Here is a 19,599-nt window from a genome sequence, read left to right as displayed (position 1 = left end):
TCGGTTGAGTGTCTGACTTCAGCTCAGGTCATGCATGATCTCATGGTTTGTGAGTTTGAGGCCCGCCTCAGGCTTTCTGCTGTCAGCACAGCCCACTTCAAATCCTTTGGTCTCCCTCTCTCTCTACCCCTCCCCCAATCGCACTCACACACGTGCACTTTCTCATAAATAATACTTTAATAACCATTTCTTTTAAATACTAAAAGATAATCTAAAGCAACTACCAACAATAGCATCATTTTCAATACAAAATGCCATTAGAAATTATCAGAAATCAATTCAACCTACATGTTGAATTACACATGGATCAATCACAAGCTTGAAAAAGCTTTCTCAACCATTTCTAATCTTTATCACTGTAATTCAGTTGCTCCCCTCACCACTTCACAACAGGAATCACTTTATAATACAGAACTGCTTTATACACCTAGTTTCTAAAAACCACAATATAAACATTGAGCAACATATATGCTATTCTTTATTGGCTCTGATAAAAAGAAATACCAGCATCCTCCCAAAAATCAGAACGTAATAACCTCAACTGATTGATGATGTTACTTTCACACTTGTGCCTCAAGAAAAGAGCAAACAGAACCTAGTAAACCATTATTTTTAGCAAGCAATTCCGGCATAAAGTTTTACTCTAAGAAAATTATGAAAAACCAAGTCCAGCAAGCAGGTCTCATGAAAACATCAAGATATACAGTATCTTGTTTTGTTGAAAAAACTTTTTAAAGTGAATAATCCAAATGAAGAAAACTGAGGTAGGGGAGTATCAAATTAGTAAAGACACAGAGTTAAAGGCAGTGCAGCACCCAACTACTGAAGCATAGTTTTGAAGCAGCAACTTCTAGCTATCTAAGAGATAATCTAGGAAGAATTTACCATAAAAAATTACCAACTTCAATTACCATACACATTTACAGTACACACCGAAATCTTACCCCTTTTGTGGACTTTTTTTTTTTTAAAGCAATAAACTCTTAAGAAGTAGAAACCAAGCTTTTAAAACAGCTTTTCACAACAAAATTTATTAGAAGAATAGTGGTTCTGAAAAGTCTAGCATCCAGTGAGAACTACCATACACAACATTACAGCTGGGAATGTTTCTCCAAAATGTCATGGTCAAATAATACAATGGAACCATTAAATCTTACACATGCACGAAAGAACTAGCGCTTTTGACATACAATGCAAAAAAAAGGGGACCACATGGATTAAAGTTTTAAGTACTCATCACATACATTAAGACACAGCTTATTTTAGTCCAGTCAAAAATCAGAACTGCATTAAAAAATTTAATGTAGTGCAATCAAACCAAAAAACTTAATTTGTGATCATAAGTGCTCTACTACATAAACATTGATCATAGCAAGGAACAAAAAGTTCAAATCACACAGTACAAAAAAAAAATCTGTAAATAAATATAAACTACAGTACAAGAGAAATATTAAATTATACAATTCCGTCAAACTGTAAACAGTATATTGAAATGAGGTCCATAAGAGTAAAGGGGGTTCCTGTTTTGTTGCATGACACTTGAACTTCTAGAAATCTGAAAGATGCCATTTTCTGTATCTTCAAAGGCTATGGGTTTTATATATGGAGAGTTCCTTTTAGATGTAAGATATCAAATATTAAAGCAGAGGAATAATCTATTTTGTTAACCACAGACAGTACTGTAGAAAACAAAAGGAGTCTTAAAGAATAAAGACCTCTAGTAGACAAGTCTTAACATTAAAGATGCAAAGGGCTAAAACACTGGAATTAGAACTTCACATCATTAGAAACTTGTCACTGAGGACTTCAAAGCTACAAAATATACTGACAAAATTGTCTGCAGATATGCAGACCCAGACCTCTGCTAATTTTTTGACATTACATACTCATGTTACCACACCAACTTTGGCAGAATCACTACTAATAAACTCAGAGCACTCCTGGCCCAACGGTTCCATCACAGTGGCCAGTGCACAGAATTCTCTAAAGACATTGCATAAACTAGAATGTAGAGGTCAGACACCCAAGGACCAGTGCTTGAATTTAGTAGTAGTGTGGTGAAGAAGCAAGAGCCACATCGAGGAGGAACTGCGTCTGTTATAGTTTACAGAAGCAGCAAGGAATGTCATTTAATTGTGCTGGCTTCTAGTGGCATTTAAAAATATACAGTTTAACTGTGTTTATGTGTGTGCGTGTGTGTGTGTGCGCGCGCGTGCGTGAGACATGTGCTGGTTATACATTTATGCACATTGTTTTAAATACACTGTTAACAGGAACCCCCATATTATCTGCTCAGTAGTAATAACTGAATATATAGAATGCCACTATAAGAGTGTGAGGCACCGTGTGCTGGAGAGTTATATGCAGCTTTAAAATCTGTTTGGCTGAGTTATACCTGGATACCTGAACTGAGTTTTTTAAGTTGACATTCATCAAGGATGTGCTACCAGCACGTCGAAATAAAAGCAAAACAGAAAAATACAAGTCACTGTTAGGTTTAAGAATAGCATCAAAGTACCTGAATTGAGTGAGAATAGTGTGTAAACTGTCCCTGAGGGTTTTTAAACAGTGTGTACAAGTTGGATTCCTAAGAACATTAGTTTTATTTAACAGTGTGGACTGATAAAATACCAATGTCTGACAGTTTAAAGTGGAGGTTATAAAGAATTATATGCAAACACTCCAAATGTATAGTTTATACATTTCTTCTCAAAGCAGCAATAAGCTGCTGTAAAGTATACATCCCATCAGAACAAGCAACATGTGGGAGTCAGATAAAGGTTTCTATCTTAGTCTGGTTTTCTGACAGCACAGCATATCAATATCCAATGACTATTATCTTTCCTAGATCAGAATGTAACTAATTTCGACTAGCAATATAGGATTAGACTTTTAATCAAACACTTTGCTATTACATACTAAAATTCCTTAAACTTACTAATGCTGGTATACTAACCTAGTTAATTATCCCCCCCTCATTTTAGAAATATACCCTTCCACAACTTAAAAACATTAAGATCCATTTTCAGTCCTCTGATGTAAAAAGCATGTCAGTGAATTAATATTAAAAATTTACACAGTAAAAAGGCTTGAATTTCAGCCAAAGATTCTAAATACTGCTCATTCCCTGAAGACTTAAAGGGAGAGAGAATCCCTACCCATTTTCCTAGTGATTTTTCTAAAATGGTCTGACACAATTTTTCATGTTGGGGAATTTTCCCCTCATCTCCTCTCAAATTCCAAATTCTTAAGCCTGAAATGCTTAATGAAATGGGAAAAGTGAGGCAATCATTTGGAATTGCTTGTAAAGGTACAGAATGTCGTCTTTTTTTTTTTTAATAAGACAAGAATTATTTATATAAATGTGATCTGACCCCGTATTATGTAGTTATGCTTTATATTTTTAAATAATCACGCTAATAAAAACTTACAGTACCTAAGACTCTGAAGATAAATTAAGACTTTAGTGTTGTAACAGAAAAAGTGCTGAATTATCCCTTTTCTAGTACTTTAAAACATTTCGGACAAGTGCTTTCCTAGTGACAGTAAAGTTTACTATATACCCTTCCACCAAGCAGGAAAAAAAAGTTACCTGGATGAAAGAAAAGACTTTTAGGAGTGTAGCACTGGGTATTTACCAAATAATAGATGTTGTTTCACTTATTCTGAGGGGGTAAAAATATTCTAGATTGAAATTCTATTTGGCTATTGAATGTTAAAAATCCCTGCTCTACTGTGTCAGTGTCCTGTGTCCAACCCCCCACCCCCCTCCCCCAGTCCCCTTACACACTATCCACTGAGAATCTAATCTCTAAAGAGATTATTTTAAAATTTATGTTTTCAGGACATACCTGAGAAAGGGTGCAATTATGCAGAACAAGGAACCCAAGACTGCACTAATACTGGTTATAGGTTCATAAATTCTTTCCCAAGACAAATCTAAAAAGTCTAAGAGGTATGGATCTTCAAATACGTCTTACTGCTTTAGATTTTTTTGGTATGTGTGTAGGGTCATTTCCAGTGTTGAAAAGATCACCTTGAGTCTGTTCAAAGACAGTTCAAGATGGGGTAAAGAGTTCATTTCCATATTCAAACTATAAAGATTAAATATTATGATTATAATATTTGCTACATCCAATAAATCGAAGATTAACTAAAAGTGCTTGTTTTTCAGCATTTACCAATACAGCTCTAAATGAACTGGAAACCTTAAAATTACCCCCCAAATAGTTACAGAATTAACTCATGTTTTATTGTCAAATCAACATTAATTAGCCTTGATTCTCATTTTCAAACGATCTAAAAGATTTTTCTGACTATCAAATGAAGGTGGCCCAACTTCACCACGTTATCTATCCTGTGACTCATTGTTAGTATCTTAGTACAGAATCTTTAGCCTCTTCACAAGTCTATATACTTTCCCATTCTACTTCTCACCCCCTCCCCTGATCTCCTTCACAACACTTAGGGCACACAGCTACAGGGCTAATGTCTGCTTCTTCAAAAGGCAACTGTGAGTTTATCTGGGAACAACAGACAGAGGAAATGCAAGGAATTTCCTCTATTTTCCCCTCAGTCACCATGTTCACAAATCCTACAAGTCTCAAGGATAGAATGAATCCAAAATGCGAAGAAGACTCTGGAGGTCTGCATTCCTTGTACCAGAATTATACCTCTTCCTTTTCAGTAGAGTTTGAAAGCAATCGACTTTTTAAGAAATCTCCTATATGCCTTAATAGTATCCTAAATGGGCGGTCTGGCTAAAGCCATTAACATTTTTAGTAACACTGGCCTGACTGTAGTATGAATGAAGACCTAATTACAATGGAAAGGTAACAAGGAAAACAATTTTTGATACCCTCACGAAGGTCAAAATTTAACCTATAACTTTCAGTGTCTTCTATAAAAGATTAAGTGGAGCAATTCAGTCTATTGCCATATTCTATCACCAATGACAGCAACCTGAATATTCAGAAAAGGGTGGCTCACAGAGAAACAACTTCTAGCATTTAAAGAAAGAGTAATTACAAAAGCAAAAATATGTGGTTTCAAAATTAAATCTACAGGGACAATAGCTGTTAAAGAAAACGGCACCAAACTGTCTCAAAACTGCTGTAACTACTCAAAATAATTTCAGGTTCTGACATTGGGCTGACTCAATATGTTTTATAAAAATAACTAACTGAATACAAGCTTCACTATTATGGATCAATGAAATGTTAAGAGAATCACAAAGGCTGAGAACCAGGCCTTGCACCATGTGCTTACTTGGGCAGGGGGAGAACACATAACTCACTAGCAGCTCAAAGGTTGCTAAGTACTGCCTAACGACAGAAGGTAGTTATGATATGGGCCTTTGCAGGTAGTCATTTTTAGTCTAATTTAGAGTTCTCTCCAGAAAATCGGGAACTGAACTTCTCATTGTGCCTTACTGTTTCACTATCTGATCCCATATAGCTCATATTATAGCTCAGGTAAAATGTTGGGGAATGAAAATGCCAATTGGTTGAGGTAATGGTTTTTATAAGATAACCAGAGTTCTAAAAGCACTTCAATATTGTAAAGTAAAAGTGTACCAAATAAAGCTAATACACACTTCACACTTGTTGAGCTTGCTCACCAGAACTGAACAGTAATTAACTTCACATAAGGACCCTATTATCACACAAAGCCTTACTCATATTTGTGATCTGCTGCAGCAAAGGTTTCTCAAGCAACACCTAAACTTCAGAGTAACAACAAACTTAATATTAAAAAGTATTATACACAAATATAAATTATGTTTCTTGAAAGAGAGACCTTGTCCTTCATGGTATTTGGGGAACAGAAAAAAGTGTATAGCTCATCACAAACAGAGTTCAGAGTCACTGGAAAGCCTACTGAACAAAGTAATATAGTACACTACATTATTGTCAAGCTTCATGACTCTACTGTCTGAGAAATGAGAAAGCTAATGGTAAAAATACTAACTAGATATCCTTCCACAGGATTATTTAGTATTTTTGATTTTATAGTGCCATAGCTTATCCATTCAATGATATCAATGTTCTCTCATAAAAACACAAGAACTGATTTTCAATACATTATCTCCTAACATTAATTTGAGTAATATATAGTTGGAGTAATGCCATCATCTGCCTACTGGAAAATGAGAGGAGAAAAGGCTTTTGTGACAAAGACAGCTGTGAACTATACCTTCCCATACCATAAAAATGGTCAACTGTTGTTTGGGCCATGCAAAACTCTGATTAGCAGAAATTAAGCATGCGAATAGACCAATCTCTATTACACACTTATGAGGACGTCCCCAAACTAGAATATCTACACTGAAAGTGCCAATACAGAACAGTGGCAAATTAAGAGAGAAATCAAATATTAAAAGATCGCTGCGGCACCAAGACTGACAGCCAGCCATGTGATGAGCCACCTCCGAGAAATACATGGTATAATGGAACTCTGAACACAAAATTTAACATTAAAAGTGCACCTGAATATTACAAACTAACTTTACAAAACCTACAATAAGGTAAAATATATATCTTTTGAAATATTCAGCAGCTTTCTGTATTTTTTTTTTAAAGATTTTTTTTTTCTGAGAGGCTCATGAAATTTAAAAGGGACCACTATCTAATTTCAACCATGCTTCACAAAACAATAATGGCTATTTTATATTGCAGTTACCAATGTAATGCAATTAGTGCTTTAAAATAATCTACACTCAAAAAAGAAAAAAAAAAAAAAAAGAGAGACCGACCGACCTTTGGAGGAAATATGCTTATTCAAAAGCTTCTTGGAAAAGAAAATTTACCTGAATATCAAGTCATGACTGATCTCAAGTGTAATGTTTAAAAGCTTCACAGACATGAATATTACAATCTTCAGGTCTCAGGACTTTTAATCTGAGAAAGTTTAGAGTTTGGTTTGTTTTTAAATTCACTTTCTAACCAAAACAAATAATAGAAGTACTCAAATTTTCACTATTTACAACTCTCAGCCTACAATCTGAAATGACACAATACAAGTTCTCTTATTTAAACTGCAGCATTAAAGGGTAGGCACACCATTCTTCTGCTGCTCGATTGTCATCCACTGAAACACACATAGAAAATATTTATGTTAGTAAAATGATCACTCCATGTACACTACAATGACAAAATTTACATAACTCAACTCATACATCACTGTATAGACTACCACACAGGATTAAACCTCTCTGAACAGTAAAACTACAAAAGTTGAACTTTTAGGGCCAGATTTTTAAATGGGCCTTTAATGATGCCTTTCTGAGAGGGGATAAAAGCAAGCACAAATTAATTGCTCAAAGGACTTTTTTGCAGCAATTTGGGCTACCGAATACCCCAAACATCATGCAAAAAGGTACCATGGCTGCAATTAATTGTGTGTGACAAATTACTGAGTGTGGAACAAAGGAGGCATTCCTTCACAAGCTTAGCCCTTTGCTTTCAGCAAACTTTCTACAACTTCCTTCAACTGCAGATGAAAACCAAATATTTCAAAATATTTTTATTGCAACTTCTAGCTAGGCTAGAAAATATTGCAGAGTCATATACTGCTCTGAACCCCAGCTGCTTTTTCTGTTGAGAAGACTAGAAAGCTAAGAGGAAACAGGCTCAGTCATCCACGGATTAAACTGCTACACAAAATAATCAAACCGAAAGGAGAACCAAGCCCAGGCTACTGTCAAGAATGAGCAGTGCATGTATTTTAATAACAGCAATGGTGTGCCTAACCTTTGAACACAGACGTTGCTGAGGGAAAACTATCCTTAACCTAATTAACTGCTCCAAAGTTGCCAGGCAAGAATTTATGCCTTGGGAATGTCTGGACCTACTTCTCTTCAAACTGTTAGCATCCATCTGAAATCATCAGCCTCAATTTAATGCTCCAAGTCTGATTTTACACAAAAACTCCAATGCCTTTTTGTTTTTGGTTAAGCATTTAGAAGGGCCTGACCACTTTTCTCAGCAAATTAGGTTAGATTAGATTAGGTGTATGTGGTATGGGTTTTGTTTTGCACAAACAGTAATTTTAATTTGGTTACAATGCAAAATTAAATTTCATGGGCTTTGTCAGTTATTCTTGCAAAAATTTTTAGAAAATAAATATTCCAAATTTAGTTACTGTAATTTGAAAAGCCCATCTCAAAAAACGCTTAGATGTTAAGGAGTGCTTATCTGAAAAGTCCTGAACTGTGTGCTAAACAACCACAAAAATCAGCTAGGTATCAGAAAAGGTTAAGAAAGGGATATTACGCAGGATGCCAAAATAAAGAAAAAAGAAAGAAAGAAAGAAATCAAAAGCAACGAATTAAATAAAAACTAAAAAACAACCCCCCTTGTACTAGTATCTGGATTGGTTAAAAAAGAAATTCTACTGAGCTTGATTTCTGATTGAATTATCATTAGATGTAAAATGCAACCTAAATCATATTAGGTTACCTCGGGGTTGTGTTTTTTTCTCACCACAAACATGGATCCTTCATTCATGTGGGTATTTGGGCAGACTACTGAGGCTGTAAAATCTAGATACCACTTTTTCAATATTATAATTACTTAAACACACTTCTTTCCTTACTTCTCCCAATAAACAGATCTTGAATACTTTAAACTAGTTGCTGCAACGACATCCGGTCGTTAGTTAGCACATGATCAAATCTGTAAAAGGTTTTAAGAATACAAAGAAAGTCTGTTAAAATGAGGCATCCTCTACTGTTTTATGTAATGTACCCTGACTGCTCCTGAGTAAGAACGGAGCTTGTCCTCCATGAGATAAGGCTATATCCTCACTTGTTGGTGAGACCAAATTCTACCCTTAGAAAATCCCAAATAAAATTACAGCAAAGGTAGTGTTACAAAGTAATTAACCAAAGCATTTCTGAAGGTAGTGTGTGCACATTTTCCACCTCCTTTCCCTCCGGGTGAGCACTAAATAGACTGCTGATTTGTTAAGTAAATTTAATAGTGAGAAGAAAATCACAAAACGTAAATTGACCTAAATAATTATGTGTCATTGAATAACCAAATTTCTTAAATTCCAAGGTTCATTGTTCTTAGAATTTTTTCTTTAGTTTAATCCTTCAATTAGTTGAATTGTAGAAGAGAAACATGAATGATTTTATAAGATGGCTTTCCAATTTGTAATGATAAAGCTCCCAGTATGACAGAGGTGGTTTCTAAAAGGGGGCTTTTTTTCTTTTTTTCTTTTTTTTTTTTTTTTTTTTTAAATAAAGGCAAATGTAACTTAAGAAAAAAAAAAGAAAGAAAAGCATGCAGGCTCTACAGGCAAGGAGTCCACTTCCATGTATCTGTTCTCTGTGAGGTAACTCAATTCTCTTTTGTAGAGAAACATGCAAAAGGCCAAACAATATCCCGAGCCATACTGCACATGAAAATTTTAAAATATGCAACATTCAGAATGCACCTTTCACCTCTGTACACACAAGTCAATGCAAAATCTGCAAAGAAACAAGTGTCACAGTAAATGAAGCCAGGTGCAAGCAATGACAGCTGAACAATGCAGTAGTGCTCACCCAGTTTGTACAGTAATTGGCACTCTACAGTATTTCTACTCATTTTTTGATTCATTTGCACTTTGTGCTGCCTCTCCCTGGGGATCTAATTCAATCTTTACAGAAACATCTGGCCCCTCCGACCTCATTAATTTCATCTTTTTCTTTGGAGGGTTTTTCAAAGTGCCCAGCCTCTCCTTTACTTTGTACTCCAGTGTACTGTGGGGAATCCCATAAATACTCTGAGCTTTGGAAACACTCATTTTTCCACTCATAACCACTGAGATTGCTTCCTCCAGTATCTCACTGTTGTACTGTCTGTAACGCCCTCTTTTCTTCCGAGGCTGCTTGGAGCCAGGGTCTCCTTCTTGATCCGATGTGGGATATGGCTGTCCAGAGGTAGACTGCTCAGCATCTGAGCCCCAAGAATCGGGTCCAGCATCTAGCATGCTTTTTCTATTTTGTTTTGGAAGAATAGCCCTTAACTTTTTACTAAGCGCGCTCTCCGTTTGTGAACCCATTACCAAAGAGCTATAGCTGTACTGATCACCAGTGCGAGACTCCCAAGAAAGATCCATTCCTCGAACTTGTGGTATCTTTAAATCTACAGGAGATGCATGGCTCGCATCCTTTTTTCCATCTTGTTTTGCTTGAAGTGCCATTTTTGGAAAGGCAGAGTTTTCTGCAAGAAAAGGAAGGTCACTGATGTTGCTGAGTGCACCATTTCCCCTGAACTTCATACGGCTGAGGTTGAACTCATAATGTGGTTTTGCCCAAGAGGCTTCCCTGGATAATATTAAGTGTTGTCCATGATTCTGTAATCCAGATGGCCCAAGGCTGGCAGCTGTTGACAATTGGTTTCTGCTCAGTAGCTCTTCACTAATCTGCAGGGATCGAGCCAATGGAACTTTGAGTGATGTGGAGTGTCCAAAACCTTCCCTGGTTCCATCCTGTAAGCTTCTTGGAGGTACCCCATCACCACTCCGAAGTCCGTCTGGGCGGTACTGGCTGGGTCTCCCAGGTCGCCTAATTGGATGGAAGGAAACTGATGTGAGCAGGACTTGCACAGGTAGGGAGGGATGGGTGAGGGGACCACTCCTTTATTAGAAGGCCTTGCTTGGGTAACATCACTTTGTGTTATTTATTTATTTTTCTCTAAAATTAAAAAAAATGGTCTCAGCAGTTAGTTTTAAAACTTGTTCACAAAAAAAGAAAAAGGAAAAAAGAAAAAAAAAAAAACCAGGAGCTTTTTGGGCAAAGAAAAATTAAACCTGTCAGCTGGTCTCTGGTTGGGTTCACAAATTTTCGGAGAAAAAGTTTCGCGCAACTGTCTGAAAATAGCACCTTAATTATTAATTACAAAGTAATCATCGAGTCTCCATAGATCTACACAGAATTGTGTTACCAATGTGACGTTACCACTAAACAAGTACAGTAATAAAAGAGTAAGCCAAATTATTTATTTTAATGCAACATATTCAACATTCATGACAACCAGCTATAAAACTGGAACCATTTACATTGGTGGAACCCATAGATAATTGCTCATTTATCCCACAAACAAGCTGATATTCATTATCAAAAACCAAACAAGTTCAAATAACATTTCTTATTTTGCTTGGGAAAAAAATATGGCTACCAGCCCCAAGGGGTGGGGGGGTGGGGGGGACCCAAACCAAAATACCCATCGCATTTTAACTTACCACATCTTCATTTTAAAACACTATTAGCTGCAGACACACGAGTACCACTATGTTTCCATTTGAAATAATCCAATCTTTAAAGAACTGCCCTTTATTTTCCCCAAACTTTGTTCCTTAAGTTCTACTCAAAGTAATTACTGTCAGAGGTATATGTTTTAAACAGTTTTAAAGCAGTTTTCTTTAGTTAAAATGGTCTCTTCTTAAAATACCAAACATCAATTTTGAAATTTTAAGTGGAAAGCTTTCAAATAATATTTAAAAAGTCAACTACTTACAACAAGGTTAATTCATAAGGTTTCCATTTTTCACAAGATATAAAGATTATCACTGATAAAACTGGCAACTGGTAAAGCATGCCCAAGGGGAATAATTACATTTACTAGGCACAAACGTGGAACTCTGAAGAAATGATAAACCAGCTATGTTCTCCAAAAGTCTAGAGGGACCCTGTGCTGTTATCAGTAAAAAACATAATAAAGATAACAATGAATAGTCAACTAAAAGATGGGCAATCTATTGGTGCTTTTGTCTTCCAGAAAACGATACCACATAAAAAACACTTTCTTTCCATTCAGAGGGATAAACACAGCAACTTCAACCATATAATACATGGACTTGGTGGCCAAGTTTAAAGTAATCTTAGGCGAGGGATTCATTTATACAAACCACACTTAAGCTTCTCCTACATGTGTCCTCAATTACACAATCCAAGTTTTCTGATATATAAAAAAATGGAATCCAATGATTTGGGACCACAAGGACTTGTATCTAGTATAAACTATAGTGAAAAGGAGGGCTTAAGAAAAAAGGTTAGTAAACCATGCAAACTGCATTAAATCAAGAAGTTACTTTTAGATTGAATAAAGGAGGAGAGAAAAAGGAAAATGACAGAATTTTAGAGAAAATAAAGGCAGCATTTTAGAAGTCAGTAAAGGAATCCTTCAATTTGAAGGTAATTAAGAGGAAGTTGAAAAAAGGTTAGTCCATTTAATGTGTACTTATTGCTTTAACACCTAAAAACTTTCCTATGTCGATATTCTAAAAGTTAATAAACTTAAATATTACCTAATTTAGCTTACCGAAGTGATTTTTCATGAATGAAGTTGATTTTTGGTCACAACACAATTTTATGGAAATTCCTTCCCAATATGGCACTTAAATGTCTTCATTAATATCTGGCTTTTCTACATGGTTTCTATGTACATGTAGAGGGAGAATTAAGACAATTCTCACACTATAAAACTAGGTGGTGGGTAATCTGCTAAGAGTTATCAAAACTGAGCATATAATGTCTTGATAGCATAAGACGGTTATCCCAACATCTACAGTCTTAACCACTTAAAAAACAAAAAATACATACGATTATTTTTTCTGAACTGCCACACAGAGTTAAAACTGCAGTTCAAATCAACAAACAAAACAAAACCAAAACAAACAAACAAGAAAAAAACAAACAGCCCCCACATACCCACACATTTCATTAGAGATACCAAGTAAAATACTGGAGCCCAATTTTCATTCAACAACCTCCGCACACATACTACTGCCTTTACATCTGAACTCTGGAATTATTTAGGTTGGGTTTCCCACTCCCAAACACTCAACAACAGAAAGTCCCAAGACATTCTTGCCAGATTTTCAATCATTTACTATTTGTACTAACTTGGCAAACCTGATCTACACTAGTCAATTCTGGACTTCACAGACTGTGCTTTTACTTGATCAATGGACTAAGCAATTTACTAAAGGCCTACTTATAACAACGTTATTCTGAAGAATTAATTTTTAAAACATATAAAGGAGATTTTCACCAATCTTCGATAAACCGTCCCCTATAAACTGTGAAATTCTACAAATATTTTCCCTTACCCGTTCCCTTGAGCACTGGAGCAGCCTGGAGAATGGCTCAGGGAAGTGCTGCCAGCACATGGACTTTTCTTAGTGGACAGATCAAGTACACCGTCTGCAGAGACACAAACACACACCTGAGGATATTAAAAACTAGGAACAAATGTGAACTGAACAGACTAAAAATGACAAAGCAATAGGTCTAGTCAACCAAGCAGATACACTAGCTATATACGTAAGACAGGGTATCTTCCCTCCTAAAGTGACATACATTTAGCAAAGCTTGTTATATCTAACATCTCCAAGGGTTAAATATTTTATTAATAGGGCAAAAGAAAAGGTACAGCCTACCACTGAAGATATAGTCAGGTATTAGAAATTGCAGTTTACACAGTATGTAAATAGAACTATTAGACTTCGCTTTCGAAATGTGCCTTTATCAAAGCATATGAGATCTCAATGCCACATCATACAGATTATAAAACCAAATTCCTCAAGAGCTAAGTCTACCCGAAACACTAAAACAAACATTAAAGTTGGATTTAGAAAATTTTATGTGACACAAATCATTTTGAAACATAAGTTTATATGGTTAAATTATATGTATATACAAAATAGTCTGTAAGATGAATCAGATGTTAACTGTGATTTTCATGTGTCCTCATTACTCTTTGGACACATCTGCAAAAAACTGTATATTTGAATTCAATCTTTTGGAAAAACTCTTCAGAGATTCAAAATTCCCTTCTTGGTATTTATAAAGGCAAGGTTTTTCAATTAATAAGCTGTTACAAACTGGTGAGCAAAGTTTAAGGAAAGAGAGAAGAATGAAATCGTCTTGATACTGATGAAAGCCTAGAGATTTAACCATTTTTTACTGAAACTAGAATAACAAATTCATGTTATCAGAACATAAAATTAGAAGACCTTCTTATCCCACAAAGACTTCTTTCCCTCATAGACATGTCTAGAAAAGAAAACTCATCTTCTAGACAACTTTTAAAGCTGCCATTTTGTCCAAAATTAACAGAGCAAGCTAATAATCAATGGCTCTGATTTTCAGCTGACGAGCAGAGAGGCCTATCTAGTTATGTTAAAAACTGCCCCAACATAGAACCTAAATAGGATTTGTGTCTGAGCACACTGTAACTCCTGATTTCAGGCTGTTAGAAATATGTGACTGAGCTTGTAAACCAAAAATCCCACACTCATCCAGAATAACTGCTGTCCTTTAGAGTCACTAATATTTCTAAAAATATAGTTGTAATCTTATAAGGACACCAAGTTAACCCAATTAGACATCTAACAAGCAAACACACTGCTTAAAATACTTCCAACCAAAATATTTCCAACAAAAGACACTATTTAAAGACTTCCAAGCCTGTCTAATCATCAAATAGGCAACATATTTTAAGTCTACTTAAATATACTAAATATACAGTGGTTTCATTGAAAACACTTGAAAATAGATCTGGGAAATATAATGTTAAAATTCTGTTTCACTTGAAGTCTATACACTACAATCCTGTCATCTAGGTCAAATTCCTCTTCAGAGCATACGGTCAGTACAATGTATCTCTTAAGTACACCACCAACTAGAAGAAGTTAAATTAGACTAAGTGGTATCTTTGTATGTTAATCTCTATCATTAATATTTTAAATACAACCTCTACACTGTCATTCTCCTATTGTAAACCTGAAGTTTTTAATGCAATATTTAGAGCAGAAAGATTTTTAGGGGCGCCTGGATGGTTCAGTCAGTTAAGCGTCTGACTTTGGCTCAGGTCATGATCTCACGGTTTGTGAGTTTGAGCCCCATGTCTGGCTCTGGGCTGACAGCTCGAAGCCTGGAGCCTGCTTCAAATTCTTTGTCTCCCTCTCTCTCTGTCCCCGCCCCGCCCCCCCCCCCACCTCTCTCCCACGCATGCACACTCTCTCTCTCAAGAAATGAATCAACATTAAAAAAAAAAAAAAAAAAAAAAAAAAGACTTTTAATGAAAGCTACCAATCTTTGGTAAAGATAATCCTCAATAAAACAGAAAAGCACAATTTTGCGAATATGGTGACCAAAGGTACACTGATCAATGTGAACATATGACAATGAGGAATTCTACTAGGAAATCTCTCAGAATTTTGAGATTACGATTGCTGTTCTTTACCCAGAAACAGAAAAAAAGAAAAAGAAAAACTATTCAAAAATGTATTCTTTAAAAACCTAAAGCCAGTCCATTAAATGTAAATCCTTCTTAAATTACTTATAATAAGCAATAGACAGTCCTTTCTAAGAGGTTCTTCATACAAATTCAAACCTAATTTTGCAAAATGAACATGTATTTCTCACCAATAAATCCACACCTCTCATAACTTTCTGCACACTCTTAGGAGATATTCTAGGAAAATGAACTCTCACTAGAACAGATATCACCAATTTACAATCTGTAATGGGTCAAACAATGGCCCAGTTGAAATGCTCACTGCATCTCTGTGAAATTAAAAAGGGATCACAAAAAACCCCAAATATTTAATCTATTTAAGAGTAAACTTTTCTTAGATTCAAGAAATATTTGCTAAGCAAAACTGATAACCTTTTAACCTTGTCCCTTAATTAGGATCCTCACCAACAAATTTAAATTACCTTGGAAATATTCTAAGGTTAATTCATAATACAGTACATATACATATGGAGGTGCTTGTATATATATACATGTATATCCATATACATATGGAATACACTGAACAACCTGCTGTGTCTACTGTCTTCCTCATTATATCTAACCCTAGGAGTTTCTTTTTTAAAAATGCAAACAATACACATTCTCGCCTTATAATTTCATGTGCAGAGTATAAATTCTACCTAACAAGATACATGTATTTCTCAGCTAGGCGCTAATTCTAGAACACTGACGATCAGGGGAAACTTAATTTTTTATAGGGGTTTTAAAAACAATGGATATGGCAATGCTTTGTAAAACATAAAATATTTATATAAATATCAAGTAACTTAAAGATCAGTAACAAGTGTAACCACCTAACTTTCCTGAGTGGTACATTGATCTTGACTACAAACTACTGATATATAATGTATAGTAGCCATTTTATCTGTACTTCTCTATGACTGCATAGTCAGGAATAATTTAAGAATCAAATTAGTTTTTATCCTATTGTTACTGGTGCCCTACTTGCCAATAATTTTCTTCTCCCCAAAGTTAAAGTATTCTGATTGGACAGAGGAGACCTTGACATCAAACCATACCTTGTTCGCTAGGTTCTGACTGAGACTTTCTGACAGTAAGGTCCAGAGGTGAGTCTTGGTCAGCCATGAGAAGTTTGCTGAGCACAGGGTTCTGAGTAGTTGCAGCCGTGGGAGAGGTGGTGACTGGAGATGCTTTCGGCAGGCTTTGGTTCTTTGTGCTATTGGGCTGGCTGGGGTCCTGAGTAGAGCTATTTTTTGAGGTATATTCAGCAGCAAATTGTTGGATCATTCGCTGCATGATCTCACGGGCCACTAGGGGAATATTGGGGTCGGAGACCCAGGGACTGTCTGTAAACAAAGATTTATTTACTTTTAAACTGGGACAATGTACTACAAAAAAAAAAAAAAAAAAAAAAAAAAAAGAAGACAGCTTTCAAGCAAACATAAAATTTCATTTTCTTTTTTTCTTAAAATGCAATCTCCTAAAAATAGTATTCCCTCCCAGAATTAGATTTTTTAAGCTCTAAGCTTATGAGCTGCAGATGTTTTGAAGTAAAATTTTCATAAAATCACTTCTAAACACCCCCCTCAGTATTATGAAATTAAATAAAGGGAAAACAAATAGTATATCTTATGGGCAAGAATCACTTACCTGATACAGAAATCTCAAACCTTTCTTTTATGAAATAATTACTTCTGTTTACCACCTATAGATTACATCCGGTTTTTCCTAGACCTTTCCTCAGCCATCTCTTCCTAAATTGTTGAAGAATGGATTACTCAGTTATGAGTACATAATCTACTTTCTGTCAAAGACTGAAGGCATAGCAAAATTGTAAAAGGAGATACTTAATATAAGGTCCATGACAGACTGGGGCCATAGCCTCACATTTTCAGGCTCATAAGAATCACTTTGAGGGCCTGTAAAAACACACTGCTGGGTCCTATCCCCAGGGTTAACTGATTTAGCAGTTCTAGGGTGAGGTCAAGGACTGGCATTTCTACTAAGTTTCTAGGTGCAGCTGGAACCACTGGGCTTGGAGTTTAAAGGCCAGATCTCAAAGTTTAACACCATATATTTTCCATGAGTTCTTTAAATATACTCTGCCAATCATTAAGCACAATAGCAAAGGAATTAATAAAATAAACTTATCAATTTCTAATCCACGTTAATTTAAAAATAAAGACCATATGAATTCATTAACTCATAGAACTTCTGGCACTGGAGGGACCCTGAAGGTCAAATGGGGCAAAATAAAAGAGAAAATGTTTGGTATAAATATATCATCACATCTCTATCATTACCGCACTCTCAGGGAGACTAAGCTTCTCAAGAGCAGAGGTTATGTTTGTTTACCTCTGTATACTCAGCACCTAATCTTGCCTGGCATAAAGTATGCATTCATATTAGCTGAGTAATAAATGGATCAGTCAAATCAATCACCATCAAATAGTGTTTTGTTTTTTTTTCTGTAGACAAATAAGGTTAATGTGTCTAAAGAGAAGTGACCTCTTCAAATCTGTATAGATGGTTAGTGGTAGACCCTTGATTAAAACTCTCCCCCTGATCTTAATGTTCCACCTGTGACCTTTACTTCCACACCACACTTCAGAGGTTTCAGAAGGCAGTTCCAGAAAACCTGAGTTTCCTTGGTCTTTTAAAGATCAACTACAGAAGGTAAATTACTTTACCCATAATATGTTGGAGCTATAAGGGAATTAGGTTGATTTATAAATTTAGAGATAAACTGACTCATTCAATTCAAACCTAAAATCTCCACAACATACACATCATCAAAACTTCATGGGACTCTAAGAACAATTTTTTTTCCCCCTGAAAAACAACATTAAATACCAGAAGAAAGTCTAAAGTCAGAATATTTAATTCTCTGGAGTTTAATGAGGTTTTTCTCTACCAACAGCAACATTTCTGTTCTACCAAAAGTACTTCTAACCCCATGTTTCTTCTCTATAAATAGACTGAGTGTGCTAGATGGTTTAAGAATCAAGGTATTCAATTAGGTAAGGTTCAGAAATTATTACAACCATGAATGAGTTCCTTAAAAGTTTTAATAAACATTTTAGCCATACATTGCTTTTTTAAAATCTCTACCCACTGAATATTCTTATTAATATTCATTTAACTTTCCACTTAAGACCTATCCTCCAAATAAAAGACTGTATATAATTTCAAGTTTTATATTTTCTCAAGTTTTATATATTAATGTATCTTCTTATCCCCTGTAACACATAAAGAAAGTTTTCAAATAGGCAGAGTTAAACTAGATTCATAAATATATAGATTTTTGAAAAATCAGGGATTTTAGAATAAAGACCATAAACTGCTACCTCTGACCTTTAAATGGCTGTGGTGTATCTTGCCTCTTTGTTGAATGAAGAACATAACCATAAAACACAATTCATACTTACAAATTGATGACATATCTGTCATATGAATTTCTACATGTTTTGAAAAGTTTCCTGAACACATTTCATTCTTTCACTTACTTAAAACACAACTTCTATAAATCTAGACATGTCTTGGGGAATATGCACAAGTGAGTCAAATAAAAACCACAAATCAGATCAAAATTAACACTACAGGAAAACAAGTAAATGTTACATTACAGCCACTTATGTTTTTAAAATGGAAATCTAACTTATAGAAAGTGTCAAATTTTCTAACACAAGTGACAAAGCTGGAAAAAATTTGATAATGATAGTTGAAGGTATACCGTTCATAAGCTAAAATTTATTACTGAATCCATACCACAAAAGCCTACTTTAATTGCATCTATGTTCCTACTTAGCTTTTAGAACCTTTTCATACTCATTTAAAACACACAATTTGCAATACTTGGAAACAAAGTATTAATAACTCCAAATCTCTGAACTATTTAAAAAATATATATATATGTATTTATATATGCATACATACGTGTACACACACACACACACACAACACCCTTCAGACTAAATTGCCTGTCATATCTCTGCATATTATATACATTTTTGGTATAACTTGAAGAGTACTAATGGCTTTCAGACATTTCCATGAAGATTAATATTTAAAAATATCAATATTAATACATAAAACAAGGAGGAAGGAACTTCTAATAGCAAAGCAATAGTTCTTTTTCTGAACATCATATGCCAGTATACAAATACACAAACTTAACTTTACATACAATTTCAGAGGATTCTCATCCCTAAAGTCTACCCTAAGGCTGATTCCAAGGTAAACATTCCTTCCCTCATGTATCCAAAAGTTTAATTTTAAAATAAAACTTAGAAGAACTTTAAGCTATTCCTACATGACAAAGGGA

The 19,599-nt window shown here is 35.1% G+C and overlaps 1 protein-coding gene across 6 annotated transcripts in view; it reads right to left on the bottom strand.

Annotated features, from left to right (window-relative positions):
- LCOR (ligand dependent nuclear receptor corepressor) overlaps positions 1-19,599 on the bottom strand; it is a 134,347-nt gene that overhangs the window by 25,425 nt on the left and 89,323 nt on the right. For 4 of the 6 annotated variants that reach the window (XM_086680520.1, XM_086680521.1, XM_086680522.1 and 1 more), the window contains 2 exons: positions 16,334-16,621; positions 13,102-13,195 (listed from right to left, as the gene is read on the bottom strand). The exons of 1 other annotated variant lie outside the window; for it this stretch is intronic. In XM_086680520.1, coding sequence (XP_086536646.1) covers positions 13,102-13,195; positions 16,334-16,621 — 382 coding nt within the window. Of the gene's footprint in view, positions 1-1,003; positions 10,556-13,101; positions 13,196-16,333; positions 16,622-19,599 lie in introns of those variants that run through there. One more of the 6 variants, XM_086680524.1, reaches the window with a different exon arrangement.

This window comes from Puma concolor, chromosome D2 (genome assembly GCF_028749965.1).
Source record: "Puma concolor isolate L17-30 chromosome D2, mPumCon1.1.hap2, whole genome shotgun sequence".
NCBI lineage: Eukaryota > Metazoa > Chordata > Mammalia > Carnivora > Felidae > Puma > Puma concolor.
This window is presented reverse-complemented; position numbering and strand designations above follow the sequence as displayed.